This window comes from Lepidochelys kempii, chromosome 1, assembly GCF_965140265.1.
Source record: "Lepidochelys kempii isolate rLepKem1 chromosome 1, rLepKem1.hap2, whole genome shotgun sequence".
Taxonomy (NCBI): domain Eukaryota; kingdom Metazoa; phylum Chordata; order Testudines; family Cheloniidae; genus Lepidochelys; species Lepidochelys kempii.
The window spans coordinates 117,052,889-117,066,032 of NC_133256.1; the positions used below are offsets into that span (position 1 = coordinate 117,052,889).

At 43.1% G+C, this 13,144-nt stretch overlaps 1 protein-coding gene across 1 annotated transcript in view; it reads right to left on the reverse strand.

Moving 5' to 3' along the window:
- Positions 1-13,144, reverse strand: part of NPAS2 (neuronal PAS domain protein 2) — a 204,606-nt gene that overhangs the window by 86,541 nt on the left and 104,921 nt on the right. The window contains exon 4 of the mRNA XM_073352007.1: positions 8,561-8,652. Coding sequence (XP_073208108.1) covers positions 8,561-8,652 — 92 coding nt within the window. The remainder of the gene's footprint in view (positions 1-8,560; positions 8,653-13,144) is intronic.

Genomic DNA, 13,144 nt, shown 5'->3' on the forward strand with positions numbered 1-13,144 from the left:
CCACAGTGCAACGCTCCGGAAGTCGACTCTAGCCTCGGTACTGTGGAAGCACTCCGCCGAGTTAATGCACTTAGAGCATTTTCTGTTGGGACACATACACTCGAATATATAAAACCAATTTCTAAAAAACCGACTTCTACAAATTCGACCTTATTCCATAGTGTACACATACCCTAAGATACATCTTCTTACTCTTCCAGCTGATTGACAAACAGGAAAATGAACTTCTGGCTTTACTGTTTCTTGCCTTCATTTCTTTAGTGAGCTGGCCCTTGGCAAATATTGTACTTCCAAGATAGACTAAGTCATCAACTCTTTCCTACTCTTCGCCTTCAATTTCACATCTGCCAGTGTTGATAGCGTTCTCTCCTATCTCCATGGTCTTGATCTTCTGTGTACTGTTTCAAAGTCCCACTTTAGCAGCTTTTGTTTTCATGCTCTCAAGAGTGGTGCAGGATCAGGTCATTATCAAGACAGCAACCATTTCACTGCAGTCAAAGATATTTTGGGCTTTTTTGAGCCATTGCTTGCAAAAAGCAAGCTTTTATAGCTGGTCAAAGAATATTTTTAAACAGAATCTTGTCCAAACATCAGTAAGTTAGAACTTGTTTGGGTGAGAGAGAGAGCGAGAGAGCGAACAGTTCAACAGGACCTCCGAATATCTACTAAGCACTGGCTCATGAAGAATCATAGTGCTATCTTCTATTGGTAACTACCATACAAGAAAAGTCTGCAAAAAAGGAAGGTTACTTATCTTGTACTAACTGGAATTCTTCAAGATGTGTGGTCCCAATGGATATTCATTGTGAGTGCGCATACACTCCTTGTGCCTCAGACTAGAAGATATTTCAGTAGCAGTGTCTGTTGGCCTGTGCTTGTGCAAGGCACCTCCCCGTGCTCTGGTTGCAAGTGTATGCCTGGGCGAGAGGCCACCTTGTGGGATGGTGGTGAACCAAAGTTTTCTTAAAAAGAAAAGGAGTACTTGTGGCAACTTAGAGACTAACAAAGTTTTCTTGGCCAGCAAGGTGCTAACAGGATTACTGTTGTCTCATCCTGCTTGATCTTCCTGAGGACACCAGGGAATAAGGGAATGGGAGGGAAGACGTACTTTGGTGGGTCCAATCACTATAAGAAGGAATCCCTCTGGAATTATGCCTGTGGGCAGCTTAGGAGCATTATGCTAGACACTTTCTTGGTCGCTTGGGTCACAAAGACATCCCAGGATGGAGAGAGCTCCACTACCAGAAGTACTGCATGGCTAAAGGGTGGATCTCCCACTTGTGATCTTTGTGGAAAAAACCTGCAGAGGCTGTCTGCCAAGGCATTCATTACTGCCAGTAGGTGCACTGCTGAGATGGGGATCTGATGCTGGATGGACCAGTTCCAGAGTTTGATTGCTTCCATGCAGAGTGGGGCAGACTTCACTCTTCCTTGTTTGTTTATATAAAATATTGTAGTCACATTGTCTGACATGACTTCAACATGTGCAATACAGATGAAGGGAAGAAACCTCTCGCAAGCATTGTGCACTGTCCAAAGCTTGAAAAGATTGTTATGCTGTTTGGTTTATTGTAAAGTGCAGGAGCCCTGGGCTAGATGGTCATCCAGATTAGTTTCTCAGTCAAGCATGGAGGCACCCATAATTAATGTCTTTTGGGGGGGTAGGGGAATAAAGGAACCCCTATGCAGACAGTGTCTTTGATTTCCCACCAGGTGAATGACATTAGGATATTCTGAGGAAGCAAGACTCATTTGTCAAGGGTGTCCCTACTTGGAGTGTAAACCATCCACAAACATGCCTGAAGGCACCAGAGGTACAGACTTGAGAAAGGTATCAGGTAGATCAGGGGTTCTCAACCTTTTTCTTTCTGAGGCCCCCCTCAACATGTGATCCAAACTCCATGGCCCAACTGTGCCACAACAACTGTTTCTCTGGATATAAAAGCCAGGGCCAGTGTTAGGGGGTAGCAAGCAGAGCAACTGCCTGGGGTTCCACGTCACAGGAGGCTGCGTGAAGCTAAACTGCTCAGGCTTAGGCTTCAGCCCTGGGTGATGGACCTCGGGGCCCCAGATATCAGCCCCAAGTGGTGGGGCTTTGGCTTTCATGGATCAGGTCCTCAAGGAATCAATTTTGAAGCACTTCGAGGAGAGGAAAGTGATCAGAAACAGTCAGAATGGATTCACCAAGGGCAAGTGAAGCCTGACTAACCTAATACCCTTCAATGATGAGATAACTGGCTCTGTGGATGAGGGAAAAGTTATGCCTTGACTTTAGCAAAACTTTTGATACGGTCTTCCACAGTATTCTTGCCAGCAAGTTAAAGAAGTATGGGCTGGATGAATGGATTATAAGGTGGACAGAAAGCTTGCTAGCTCATCAGACTCAAAGGGTAGCCATCAATGGCTCCATGTCTAGTTGGCAGCCAGTATCAAGTGGAGTGCCCCAAGGGTTGGTCCTGGGGTTGGTTTTGTTCAATATCTTCATTAATGATCTGGAGGATGGCATGGATTGCACCCTCAGCAAGTTTGCAGATGACACTAAACTGGGAGGAGTGGTACATACGCTGGAGGGTAGGGATAGGATACAGAGGGCCCTAGACAAATTAGAGGATTGGGCCAAAAGAAATCTGATGAGGTTCAACAACGACAAGTGCAGACTCCTGCACTTAGGATGGAAGAACTCCATGCACTTCTACAGACTAGGGACTGAATGGCTAGGCTGCAGTTCTGCAGAAAAGAACCTAGGGGTTACAGTGGATGAGAAACTGGATATGAGTCAAGAGTGTGCCCTTGTTGCCAAGAAGGCTACCATTTTGGCATTTTGGGCTGTATAAGTAGGAGCATTGCCAGCAGATCGAGGGACGTAATAGGGAGGGGATTTGATAGCTGCTTTCAACTACCTGAAAGGGGGTTCCAAAGAGGATGGATCTAGACTGTTCTCAATGGTACCAGATGACAGAGCAAGGAGTAATGGTCTCAAGTTACAGTGGGGGAGGTTTAGGTTGGATATTAGGAAAAACGTTTTCACTAGGAGGGTGGTGAAGCACTGGAATGGGTTACCTAGGGAGGTGGTGGAATCTCCTTCCTTAGAGGTTTTTAACGTCAGGCTTCAGAAAGTCCTGGCTGGGATGATTTATGTGGGAATGTAGCCAGACAGCCACCCCCCACCCCCCCACTCTCAGGCCAGCATTGCTGGGAACACAAGGGAGCCAAAACAACAGGGCACTTAACATCAATTCCAGCACAGCCTTTGAAGCTGTGAGAAGCACAGGTGTGCTGCTACAATGTGCCTCTGGGAACATGTGACAGACATGGCTCTTAGCCCCTACTAAATAGCGTGATGCACACACCCCAACATCCTAGGTGGGAAAATATTTACCCTAATAAAAGGAATGTCCAGTAGTCGAAACTTATTGTTTCTCTCCCTTGCAAGTGTAAACTACTCTTGCGAGAGCTGGCGTCGCCCAGACAGACCAGCCCCAATTTGGCATAAGAAAGGAGAAGGAGAATAAAGGAGTACAGAGGTATAAGTATGGGACCTACAGCACCATGATTTTTGAGTGCTTTTCACTATCTATCTGCTGGTCAGATAAGTGACAGCCTCCCAAGGCTTCTGCAGCTAAGAGGGTCCCTAAGCCTTGTCCCTTATTCGTCTTTCTGCGGAATTGAGTGACCGATCCTGGCTTGGCACCGCTGGAATCGAGAGATGCAAGGAGGGTAAGAAGCACCCACACCTGATCTCCTATCTTTAGTGTACACATATTTTGAAATAGAGCTCTATACTTTGTTTTCTTTCTTTGGGATTGTGGCTTCAGTTTTGTAACTTGTTTGTGTGTGTAACATCTCTACATTTAAGTAAGTAGGCACTAGCAATTTTGTAACCACATGATTAGAATCTAGTTTAATAAATTTTGGTAACCATTTGTGCATAAGCCTGACTTGTTTCTCTGGTTTACTGTAAAGCAGCCAACACAATTAAAGAACCTCAGCCATTTTGGCTCTAAAGCCTGGCCATTAGGTGAGAGTACTAAGAGCCTAGCGTTGAGTTGTGCCGCCTCCACGGGGCAAACTCTTGGGGCGCCTGTCAAGTCAATCGTGACTGCCCACTGCGAAAGAGCTCTGAGCTCTAGCAGTTAAAGTCACGGGTGTTTAGGACCTTGGGGCATCCGTCAGCCTAGCCCGGGCTGCCCGCCGCGAAGGGACAGTGCGTCCTAGCGGTTAAAGTCACGGATGGTATAAAACGGGCATAGCTGGCACCTCACCAAACATCCTTGGCCATCGGCTAACAGGGGATTAGGTCCTGTTTTGAGCAGGGGGTTGGACTAGATGACCTCCTGAGGTCCCTTCCAACCCTGATATTCTATGATTCCATGATTTCTGCCCTAGGCCCAAACAAATCAAATGCCAGCTCTGCTTGGTGGACTCCCTGAACCTACTCACGGTCCTCCATAGGGCCCCAGACTCCTGGTTGAGAATCACTGATGTAGATGCAGGAATTCACATGGCCTAGAAGGACCAGGCAGGATCAGACTGCTGTCAAGGGGATGAGTTGAAGTTAGATCCCTCATTGTGAGGAATGTATCCTGACTTAAGTATGCCTGGCCCAAAATCGAGATCAGATTCACCCTGTTAAATTCTAAAACTTGTGTGGGGCCTGAAGTGGACCTTTCTAGATTTACCTGAAGTCCCGAGGCGTAAAAGCGATTGCATAAGGAGAGGACCGCCATCTGCGCCTTCTGATACGACTGACCTGCGAGCAGCCAATCATCAAGGTAAGGAAATATTGGGCTGTCTTAAAGACTCAGACTTGCTGCTACCATGGAGAGTGCCTTTGTGAAACCTCCTGTGGCCGTTGAGATGCCGAAGGAAAGAACTCTGAATTGAAAGTGCTTGACGCTCAGCGTGGAATGCAGGAATCTTCTGTGTCCTGGATGAATGTCTATATGAAAGTAGGCATCCTTCAAATTGAGGGCTGCAAACCAGTCGCCTTTCTGTAGGGAGGGGATTATTAAGATCAAGGTGGTCATCCTGAATGTCAAATGGGCACACAAAGACATTTAGCTGTCTGAGGTGTAGGATGGGTCTCCAGCCCCCTTTCTTTTTGGGGATGAGGAAATATCTGGAGTAAAAACCCTTCCTCCTGAGTTGAGGAGGCACAGGCTCTATCTAACTGGATTTGGGAGTCCTTCTCCCATGTAAAAAGAAAAGGAGTACTTGTGGCACCTTAGAGACTAACCAATTTATTTGAGCATGAGCTTTCGTGAGCTACAGCTCACTTCATCGGATGCATACCGTGGAAACTGCAGCAGACTTTGAAGTGAGCTGTAGCTCACGAAAGCTCATGCTCAAATAAATTGGTTAGTCTCTAAGGTGCCACAAGTACTCCTTTTCTTTTTGCAAATACAGACTAACACGGCTGTTACTCTGAAACTCCTCCCATGTGTGAGTCCTCTTGTGAGAAGGGTCCCTGAAGAAGGACAGGGGATGGGATTTTGGAGAAGAGAAGACAGGAATTTGATAGTGTCGCCAGTCGAGAAGCTATTGAGGACCCATTTATCCAACATGATGTGATGCCACATCAGGAGGAAAGAGGCCAAGCAGCCCTCAAAGAGTGTGGGGTAAGGGGAGTGCAGAGAAAGGGCAGTGCAAAGACTTGTTGGTGATTCTCAACCATCCTTTGCTGGTGGAAGTCTGGGACTAAAGAGAGGGTGGTGATGGTGGTACATTTGCCTGCTACTTTGCGCCCTTTGATGTTTCCAAGGAGGCTCACAAACCCTTGGATGACAGAAGGACAGAGGGCCAGGACAGAGGAGGCAGCTGGGAATATTTCCTTTGGGGTGCCAGGGTACAGTTCCCCAAGGAGCAGAGTGGTGTGTGACAGTTCTTAAGGGAATGAAGTGACTCATCTGTTTTCTGGCTAAACAGGTTGTTACCCTAGAAGGGGAGATCTTCTACTGTTGCTGGACCTCCTTGGGGAACCCCGAGGATTGCAGACATGTATCTCATGATGACTGAAGTCGCCATGGAATGGAAAACCGTCTCCGCTGCATCCAGCGACGCTTGATGAGATGGTCTGGCAACAATTCCCCTTAGTCAAGGATGGCCCGGAATTGGGGCCTGGCTGAAATTTGTTTTTCCTACTGAAGAGATACAGTCTCTTGTCATCCTGGTCTGAAGGGGTGGGCGTAGGTTGGAGCAGTTTGTTGTGCTCCTTGGCAGCCTGGACCAGGGCGAATATAGCCTCAGAGTGAAGGTACCCTGAAATGGTACCAACCAATTGCAGCAACACTCTCTGCCCTGGCACCACAAGCCTAATCCCAGCCCAGTTAGGAGGGGCGGGGGGTCCCAGAGAGGGGGTTGGCTGGACAGTGAACCCACCCTGCACAGTGGGAGTTCCTCTTCCATGGGGCTGGGGGTGTCAGATATTGGCAATGACGTGCCTTCCCTCGCTGCAGCCCCACCAACCTGCCTGCAGGCATGCTGTGGGGAGAGGGGGCGGCAGTCTGGATGCCAGGGCTTTCCAGGAGGAGGGGAAGCTGAGAGCAGGGCAGCAGCATTGAGAGGTACCATGCAGTTCTGCGAGCTCCCAGCTGAAAACCCTGGCATCTGGACTGTAGCCCCTTCCTTTTCCCACAGCCTCCCGACCCAGCCTGCAGCATCAGTACTCCAGCAGGGGCTCCCTCACTGGGCGGAGATGTGGGGCCCCCATCCCCTTACCTCCTGTGTGGTCCCTGAGTGCAGGCAGGTTTGTGGGGCTGCAGCCAAGGAAGGCATGTCCCAGCCCTTCCTTCTCTGGCTCCAGCCTCACAAACCTGCCTGCAGTCAGGGCCTTTCTTCTAAAAGAAGTTCTCAATAAGTGACATGTCACTGCCAATATCCAAATCCTGTTAACAATGAAGTTGATGGGATGGGAATAGTTCCTGGCAAAATGTTGCTATGAACTGGAAGTGTTGATATCAGAGTTGGTATCAAGTGGCATCCACTGTATCTAAGAAAAAAGAAAACCGAATTACAATACAAGAAAGTTTGAGTGGGAACACTAGCAAAAAGCTGCAAACACTGAGGGGTTCTCTCTCAGACCACAAGTGGTAGAAAGGAACTGGAGAGGTGGTTGGTCCGCAGCACCCTTTGTACCCTCAGTTTAAAGCAGAAGGTGGGGAAGGGTGCAGGCACGGACTGGTGGACCCTACTACTGAAAAATCTTCTGGTCTCAGGCACACGGAGTGCATTCCAACCCACAGAGAATACCCACAGGGACGAGCACTCAAAGAAGAACCCAAGTCATTTGCCCATTCATTTGTTTCCACCTCAAGGGAATATTTTTAATTCAATGTGAAGGGAGTCATGTGTGTAAATTCCTGTGCACTGAAATGAGAATCTACAATTATGTCAGGCAAGTGCAAATGAAGTGTCTCTTAAAAACTCGCTTGCAACATTCACAAGTGCCATAGAAAAATGAAAGACAGATACAATAGATGCAAACTAACAGCTGTATCAAACAAAACTATTAGTTAATTATTTCCATTTGCGTCAAAGCATGAGCATTAACAGAAAGGAAAGTTAAATATTTAACAAGAAGAAAACTTATCATGAAAAACTAAAAGGTAATGGTGACCAAATAGTGGAGCCTCCGAGAGAATTTACAGCTATCCACTCCCAGCATAGGAATGTTGCTCCTGCTGACTATTTGCATCTCCCTGCACACATACAGTGAATCATGTCCATTCACACTTTTTTCTTCATACTAATGTTCATAAATCACAGCAGAGAAAACAAATAAGCAGTGAAAACATGTTATTAAATGACACTCCAAAACCAAATAACCTTTACATTTTTAGTAGCAGAAAAGACAATTAACAAAGTTGTAGTTATTTACAAGATAGAAAATTACATTTTGGCAGCTCATTTGGATTTCATATCAAACCTACACAAACATCACTGAGTCATTTCCCTAAAAATCTCTGCTAGTTTTAGAAACTCCTATGGTATAATTTAAATGTGATTTAATAGAATATAATTGCAAAGTGCTTCTGCTCCCTATTATAATAAAGATGTCTTTGATAGGAACTTTGGAAATGATTGCACTGCCAGTATTAATGGTGTCAAGTCAACAAGGGCTGTCATTTTTTATGTTTGTATAATACCTAGCACAATAGGGTTTTGGCATGGATGACCTTTAGGTGCCAATGCAGTATAAATGTTAAATAAAATAATAATAATATATATACAAAAAAGGAGATATGGCAAGCTTTCCCTTTCCCTATCTTATATTTGTAGCAATAAAATGTATATCATAATTTGAATTTATTTTATGTATTACATTTAATGTGTGTCTCTTCCATTTTTAAAAATGGATTTTTATTGACTGCAGTACTTCGGTTACTGCAGTGTCCAAGCATGGAATGGAACACATATTGGTTTCCAGTCTTTTTGTTTCATGGTGGCTCTGCTTTATGGTCAAGTACAATAAAATCTAAAGTTCTTCTCTTTTTGGGATCACAGACATATTGTTGCTCTAGAACAATGTGCACATCCATAGCAAAATTATATGCATTTTTACCTCCAACATCAGCTGGGTGAATTCTTCATTGCTGAGAAACGAAGGCTTCCAGTCTTGCTGAATTTCACAAATTTCTGTCTGTGCTGAGACTTCTAAACAAATAACAACATTACAATTTTTTTTTAAAAATCCAAAGAAAAGTATATTTTGCAAAACTATATACAAATTGCTGCTAAGGGATGTAAATATTTTATATAACTTGAAATGAATAGAGATTTTCAAGCACTGGACATGCATGCAGTGCAAGAATATGGATAATCTCCTCATTGGGCCACGTCCGGAGGTCCTTACTCAGTTTTTATTCAGCCAAACCCCATTGTCTTCAATAGGAGTTTGCAGTCAAATGGCCATTGTTTTCAATCAGTGTGTTACCTAGGTGAATTTTGAATTAAAAAAAAAAGCAAAATCGCATGAGGGTTAGCATATATCAAATATGTAGTTTACCGAGTTTCAGACTTAGGATGGGAATGACCAAGGGCTAGATTTTGGCCTACAGCCACAACGCCGAGTAGGGGCAGTGAAAAAGCATCCTTGAGGAAGCTGGATGACTGTGCCTTAGAAACCACAATCGCTCCCCCAGTTGCTTGGTGCACAGGTGGAATGTACAATTTACAACAGCATCTCTTGTGATGGAACATCCTTCTCTCCTCACACCATCTCCAGCCAGCTCCACAGTGCAGTGCAGGCCAGAGGATGGGGAAGCAAACCAGAGCTTCACTCACAAAAAACGGTTGGAAAATGCAATCTCCTATCCTTTAAAATAAAAATCTGACTGTGAACCTGTCTGGTGGTTTGATGGTGGCATTCTGTTCTGTCACATGGAAGCACCGTCCAATAAACACTCCTAGGGCATTCGTCCTTTGTAAGTTTTCACTTGGAGAAGTGCCAGTGTATGATAATTATAAATCATGGCTCTGTAGTTAAGACTGAACCCAAATGAGAGCTGATTGAATCATATTTGATGAATAATTTATTTCAAATAACATTTCCAATTAGTATTGGTATATTATGGACCTTGGTGCCTAAGTAATGTAAGGATGTATTTGTCAGATAAATTATTTGATACATTTCTCAAAATTTTATACATATTTGCCTAATAATCTGTTCAGTATTCACCCAGCTCTAATAAAAGTACACTTGAGCGCTAACACTGGTGGTCGGGTAGAGGATAAATGTGTCCTCTCTACTCTACTCTGATTAACCTAATCTGTCAACATTTACAGAGCACTTAATGCCACGTTCTCTCTGTTTCAAGAGACTGACCACAAAAATAAAAATGGCTGAATGATTTAAAAGGCAGTAAACCTATATACTGTCTGCGTGAAGTGTCTCATGGAAGTAAATCAAAGCACCCACACAAGCACAGGTTAGTGCTTTTATCAGTGGAGCTGCAGCAGTCTGTTTCCCACTAAATTAACTTTTTCAGCATTGCTGGGGTTGTCTTGATATCACAATGCAGTGGCTTTACCGGCCCAGAATGTTCAGCAGATGGCTGAGAAACAAAGGATCAGCTCCAATCAACTCTTTATTATGTACCCTGCAAAATGCAGAATATTTTACAGTAGATACTAGCATGGCAAAAATGGCATATTTGAAAAATCAAATTTCTGGAAGAATTATTTGAATTTTGCCAAGCTTCCTTGGATTAATAGAAAGAGACTGTTTAGTAAGCAGGAAATCTGAAAATTGATCTGCTTTTCTGTTATAACTGATTAATTGTAATTAATTAATTATAAATGATTGGTTTAAAAAGCCAAATGTAAGAGAAAATACTATTGAATACAACAAATAAAACCATCATATACAATGGGGATAAAGAAATGTTTTTAAACTGAATTGTTTGTTTTGTAGTATGTTGCATATCTACTGTTGATTTAAACTTTTAAATAATGGATTTTTGTCTGAAAAGTATCTTTCTTTCTTTCTCTTTCTTTCTTTCTTTCTTTCTTTCTTTCTTTCTTTCTTTCTTTCTTTCTTTCTTTCTTTCTTTCTTTCTTAAAGAGTACAAAACCAATAGCAATTCAGTCCAACTTCTATATACAATCATAGGCTGTTTACTAAACAGAGAACAATCAGGTAAAATAAAGTAAAATGCCTTTTTTGAGTAAATTATTGGTGCTATCAGCTACTCCATTTACGCTTATTATTACACTTATGTGGTTGTTCTTTAGTGGATTTTTTAAAGTGTGCATATTAACATCTTCTTTTACCCTGCCTTGGGCAGATAAAAAGAAAGATATATCATTACTGTCAGATTTTAAATAGGTATATACAATTATGAAAGAAGCTGTAAAAGAATAACAGATATAATGAAACTTTCAGATGTCCCAATTGTGCCCTCTTGCATGAAATAACTTTGTCTATGGCAATATTTAATTAAAAGAGAACCATCACTGCAATTACAGATTAACTATAATTCTTTCCTCAATTATTTTGACATTTGTGACTTAATTATGTTGGTGTCATGATGTAAGAGTTTTTATCTGCTTCTTTATTACACCCATATCTCTCAACTCTGAGAAGGTGGAAAGATTGTCCAAGGAATAAAAGAGAGCAAAATGGCAAAGATTAATTCACTAGGCCCCAGTCCTGCAAGCTGCTCTGTGAGGTTGGACCCGTTCACCTCTATGGAGTTCTAGTGAAGTCACTGGAATTCCACATGGTCTTGAGGACTGTCACTTCTGGAGATGTGGCTCATTTACACTGTTCCAGAACTGTGTATACACTGCCTGAGCAGTGTAAAGAGGCCTTATCAAATGAGAATCAGTCCCTGCTGCAAACATGCCAAACCCGTGGAAAAAATGCAGAAATTGGGCTTGTTTAGAGTTGCTTGTTGGCTAGTTTTTGGCTTGTAGCTTGTTTCTTGTTTGGCTTGTCTCTTATTGTAGCTTGTTACTTCTTTTTTTTATTGGCTCCCGGCAAGCAGGGGCAAAGGGGGGCAGGCAGGGACAACAGGCAAGCAGGGGCAAGTGGCGGAGAGAGTCAGGAGTGCACAGAGGGCCCACCACAGTGCCAGACTGCAAACCGGGGGATCTAGTCACATAGAGTGTTATGGTTCTTAGGGATTGGCTTGTTTTGGCCTTGTTTTGAAATGGGATTAGCTTGATTGTTGGCTTATTGTGAAAGTCAGGGTGCTTATTTACCACATGAAAGTTGGCAACTGTGCCCTACTGTCAAAATTAGCTTAGATTACAAGTGATAAGGTATTCTGGTGCTCTTAGTCTTGTTCCTGATTTGAGGCTGATGTGCATGCACAAGGGAACCCTCTGTGTGCAGATCTCCCCCTATTGCAGTGGTTCTAAACCAGAGGTACATGTATCCCTGGGGGTACGCAGAGGTCTTCCGGGGGTACATCAACTCATCTAGATATTTGCCTAGTTTTACAATAGGCTACATAAAAAGCACTAGTGAAGTCAGTGCAAACTAAAATTTCAGACAAACAAGGACTTGTTTCTACTGCTCTATATACTAGACACTGAAATGTAAGTGCAATATTTATATTCCAATTGATTTATTTTATAACTATATGGTAAAAATGAGAACATCAGCAATTTTTCAGTAACACTGTGCTGTGACACTTTTGTATTTCTATGTCAGATTTTGTAAGCAAGTCGTTTTTAAGGGAGGTGTAACTTGGGGTACGCAAGACAAATCAAACTGCTGAAAGGGGTGTAGTTGTAGAGCCATTGCCATCCTGCCAGGAACTTGGAGCATGCACAAAGCCTTCAAGTGAATGGTCAACACTTCCAGATCATTTTCCAAGATCTCAAGGGATCTATGATTTGTGGGGGCTGAAGCATCTGCCCATTTCATGGGGTATGAGGCAGGGGGCAAATCCCACACTTCTGGTAGAACAATATGGTGAAAACTCTGCAAGGCAAAATTTGCAGCATTCCACCCTAACCTCAGGATTTCTTCAGCAAGAGGTGATCTGTCTCTAAAGTTTACTCACATCACAGAAGAGTGGTACAATTCAGCACATTTATAGTTTTTGCACAGAGTGCCTCCAAAGATTGGAACAGCAATGGTTAGAGATCAGTATTGAGATATAATGGTAGAGCTGACACGTTTTTATGAGAATAAACATTCACCCTTCAGATATATTTTAAAATAAATTTCTGGCTGTCATCACTACTCAGCAGCTGTCCTTATTGTGCTCTTCTATGCCAAATTTGCAAATGGCCTTAAAACCAAACTAAAATTGCACCTATGCAAATGAAAAACTGGTATTTGCTTGTGCACATTGGGTAGAAGTCCCCCAGATTTATGCAAGCAAATATTTGTGAATACAATTTATTAAACCAATTTTAAAAATTTGGCCTTAATGTCAGAATTTCCCACTGTACTACATTATACACACATTAGTTCTGAGCTCCCCTCCTTTCGCCACCCTTCAGGCTGCTTGGTGTGACGGCACATGGATCCAAGTGCCAGAGAAACAATGATCAATATTTTAAAGCCAGAAAGTATGCCATGTGATCTTTCTTTAAGATATTTTCTGTACAGAAAATTATTTAAATTCGTAACCTTGAACCTTCACTTTCTCCATTTTTTTTTTTTTTTAAAGAATCCCTGATGGATTTT